This window comes from Alexandromys fortis, unplaced genomic scaffold (assembly GCF_014885135.2).
Source record: "Alexandromys fortis isolate MF-2015 unplaced genomic scaffold, M_Fortis_MF-2015_v1.1 scaffold_1790, whole genome shotgun sequence".
Lineage (NCBI taxonomy): Eukaryota > Metazoa > Chordata > Mammalia > Rodentia > Cricetidae > Alexandromys > Alexandromys fortis.
Window position 1 is genome coordinate 1 of NW_026070600.1, and position 3,356 is coordinate 3,356.

A 3,356-nucleotide genomic window follows, 5' to 3' on the forward strand; every position below is an offset into this window, starting at 1 on the left:
CATGTAGACTAAACGGCCATACACAGACATGCATGTAGACTGAACGGCCATACACAGACATACATGTAGACTAAACGGCCATACACAAAGTGAAAGGAGGAAGGTGATGGGGGCAGGGATGGAAGTCTAGGGAGCCCTGGAAGATCAGGGAGAGAGAGAGAGAGAGGTGCACACACTGATGTAGGGAGGTACCCTCATGGCCGTGCATCACAGCACATAATTTTGTGTGAGCCTCTCCCTGTGGGAGTCCCAGGCCACCCTGCAGCTTCCTGAACTGTAAAATGGAAATAATAACAACGGGATGTTTCAATGAATGGATAAATCCACGCGCGTGACACCTGGCTCTCTGCCTACATGACCAACTCCCTACGCCTGTCACTGTTATTGTCCCTATCATCTGGAATGATCTCTGAGGTGCTTCCTGGCTTGGAGTGACAGTTTGCCCAATAGTTATGAATACATATTTTTGAGAGACAAAGTGAGTAGTTACCTGTGAGCCATTGAGGTGGCTGAGAGTGTGGAGGCTCTCTGCTCCCATGGTAGAAGGAAACTGCTTCCCAGAGTTGTTCTATGACCTCCAGTGTATATGAGGTGGTATTTGTGTGTCTGTACTATTGCCTACACAAAGATAATAAATAAAATTTAAAAATCGCTTAGAATGGTTGTCGATCTTGGGTGTGTTTGCTTCCCGCAGCCTCAGTTTCCCACAGCTGTAAAATGGAGACTAGTCCGTCTCTTTTTCTACGGACTGGTAGAGGACGCTAAGGTGTGTCAAATATTTTGCACAGCTCTTGACGTCTGACAATCGGGTTTTGCTTGCCAGGTATTTTCCTGTTTCTGTTCAGAAAGGAAAGGGTCTGGCTGTGACCTTAAACCTCTGCTCTCCACCCCCATAGTAAACTGTGTGCTTGTGGGGCACAGTCTGTCTCTGGGCTGACTAAGCTCGGGATACCCCCCTCCCCTTGTCCGGCTCCCTAAACCGGTCAGGGCCCTTCCAAAGGGCTTATTATAGGGGAGGGCCCCATCTTCATTCCTATCTTCCTTTGAGGATTTCCTGGGTCTTGGCCTTAGGGAGGCTGCTATATACAGGTGGCCAAGACGCCCGGCCCTCCAGGGGCACAGGAATGGGGGCACGGGAGGCTGAGTGGGAGGTCTGGGCGCTGGGCTCTCGCTGGGTGGGGCCGGAGGGGCCAGGATAGCCGGGTGCCTGGGATGCGGGCGGGGCAGACTGCTGGCTCCCTCCTCCCTGGTGAGCTGTCGGACCTGTTGTACCCCCCCTCCACTTCCGGGCTGCTGGGGAGGGGGACGGGGCGGCCTCTCTCTCCTCCCTCCTTCCAGCCACCTGTTTCGCGCGGCGCAAGTCGCAGTGCCCAGCGCAGAGCCGGGGAGGAGACTAGCGACCTCCGGGGATCTCCTCCCGGGGAGGAACGGAGGCGTTGGGGCCCCAGGTGCATCCGGAGAGGGAGTCACTACGAGCCTGGATCTTGGGGTGAGGAGCCTTGGACGCTGATGTCCTGCAGGGGGATCGGGACTCGACTTCTGAACTTCGGGAACGAGGGCCGGCCAGTCCTGGGCGGAGGAGGGGTTGGGGTCTCTTGGAAGCAATCCGGGAAACTGAGGAGAGGGCTGGTGGGAGGGTTCAGGGATGACACTTGGGGCAAAGGGAATGCACAGTGTGCAACTCGCCAGCACGGGGCGAACTGGGATCCCGGACTCAAAATTCTCTTCCCAACTCTAGGTGTGTGTCACCGTCGGGAGCCCTCCAGCCGAGCCCCAGTCCCGAGCGGGTCCCCTGGAAGCTTCAGGCCACGCCCTCAGAGTGTTCAGCGTTTGTCTCTGAACCTTTAGGTTCCGCCCCTGGGCACGCTCACCGAGCTCTAGACCACACCCCAAAGTCTCAAAACCACGCCCCGGAGCCCTGACCACGCCTACCAAAAGGAATCCGAAGCGGCCATGGGGACACCCAGCGCTTCGGAGGAGGGCTCCTCGTCGCCTCAGGTTCCGGAATGCACCGCCGAGGTTCAACCTCAGGGGACCATGCAGCCTCAGGGGCACCCCGAGGAGTCCCAAGAGCACGAGGAGCCCGAGGTCCCAGCAGAGCTTCCGAGCTGCCAAGGAACTGAGCGGCAGGCGGAGGAAGAGGAAGAAGTGGGAGAAGGTAGCAGCACCGAGAGCTGCCGCGAAGAGGTGAGGAGTCGCAGGGGGGACCCGGACGGACAGACAGACACCCAAGCAGGGGGCCGGACACAGAAGGACAGATGGAAAGAGACCAGACAGAGACCCAGAGTAAGGAGAGATACCCAGAGACCGGCGGAAACACCCAGAGTCAGACAAGCCAGAGAGACCCAGATAGAAACAGAGAAACTTGGTAAGACAGAGACAGAGGGAGTGAGACAAATACACAAAAGAGAGACGCGGGGAAGACACAGATCCAGCAACAGGGGAACAAAAAGAAGAAATGCCGAGGTGGAAGAAAGAGACAAAGTCAGAGAGACAGGGGAAAGAGAGAGATCCAGGGACTGAGAAAGTGATGCCAAGAGGCTGAGACTCAGGAGCAGGTGAGTTCATTGGGTACAAAGGCCCTTGCTGCCAACACTGATGACCCAAGTTCGATCCTCTGACCTCCACTGGCGCTTGTGCAAAGAGAAAGAGAGAGAGAGAGACACAGAGTGAGACAGATAGAAATTCAGAGAGAGAGAGAGAGAGAGAGAGAGAGAGAGAGAGAGAGAGAGAGAGAGAGAGAGAGAGAGAGAGAGAGAGAGAGAGAGTTTGGCGTAGTAGCCTCCAGCCTTTGTACCCATCCTGAACTTGGAGCCCCCTCCCCCGCCCCCCTGTATGCTCTTCCATTCAGACCGAAATGGAAGCAGTTGAATTAGGCAGCTCGTGACCCCCAGGGGCGCAACTGGTTTGGGGACCAGACCTGTTTGGTGACTGTAGGGGGGGGGGGAACTTCTCTCCTTCCGATCACACCCTCTCTAATTTCAGCCCGAGGCTACGCCTGCCGTGCAGATTCCAGCCACTCCTTCCCCATGTCTCCCTCCTGGGGAAGGGATGCGAGGGGCGGCGCGGCGGCTGCGAGGACAGCAGCTGGAGGCACTGACCCGTGTGGCTCTGATGGAGCAGCGTGTGAAGGAGTTACAGCGCCAGAAGAAGGAACTGAGGATCGAGGTGAGCATGGGGAGCCCTTGGAAAATGAACCAGTGGGGGAACCTGCAAGGCCACTCTAAGCTGTTGGATCTCTGATAATCAGGTGTTCCAGGCCCGGGGCCTCTTCCACAGGGCCATTCCCAGGCCGGTCCTCCGCCCCGGCTGCTGCACGTGCACCAAAACTTGCTTTTTTTTTTTTTTTTTTTTTT

The 3,356-nt window shown here is 56.6% G+C and overlaps 1 protein-coding gene across 2 annotated transcripts; it reads left to right on the plus strand.

The window, feature by feature from the left end:
- The first annotated feature begins 914 nt into the window (after window positions 1–914).
- Window positions 915–3,290, plus strand: LOC126496318 (pleckstrin homology-like domain family B member 3). 2 transcript variants are annotated; one of them, XM_050133844.1, is made up of 3 exons: window positions 915–1,489; window positions 1,739–2,187; window positions 2,986–3,290. In XM_050133844.1, exons 2-3 carry the CDS (start codon window positions 1,954–1,956, stop codon window positions 3,241–3,243), a joined length of 492 nt encoding a protein of 163 aa, XP_049989801.1. In that variant the 5' UTR covers window positions 915–1,489; window positions 1,739–1,953; the 3' UTR covers window positions 3,244–3,290. The 2 variants fall into 2 exon arrangements, with proteins under 2 accessions (XP_049989801.1, XP_049989802.1); XM_050133845.1 differs by having other exon boundaries at window positions 1,849–2,187.
- The last annotated feature ends 66 nt before the right edge of the window (window positions 3,291–3,356 follow it).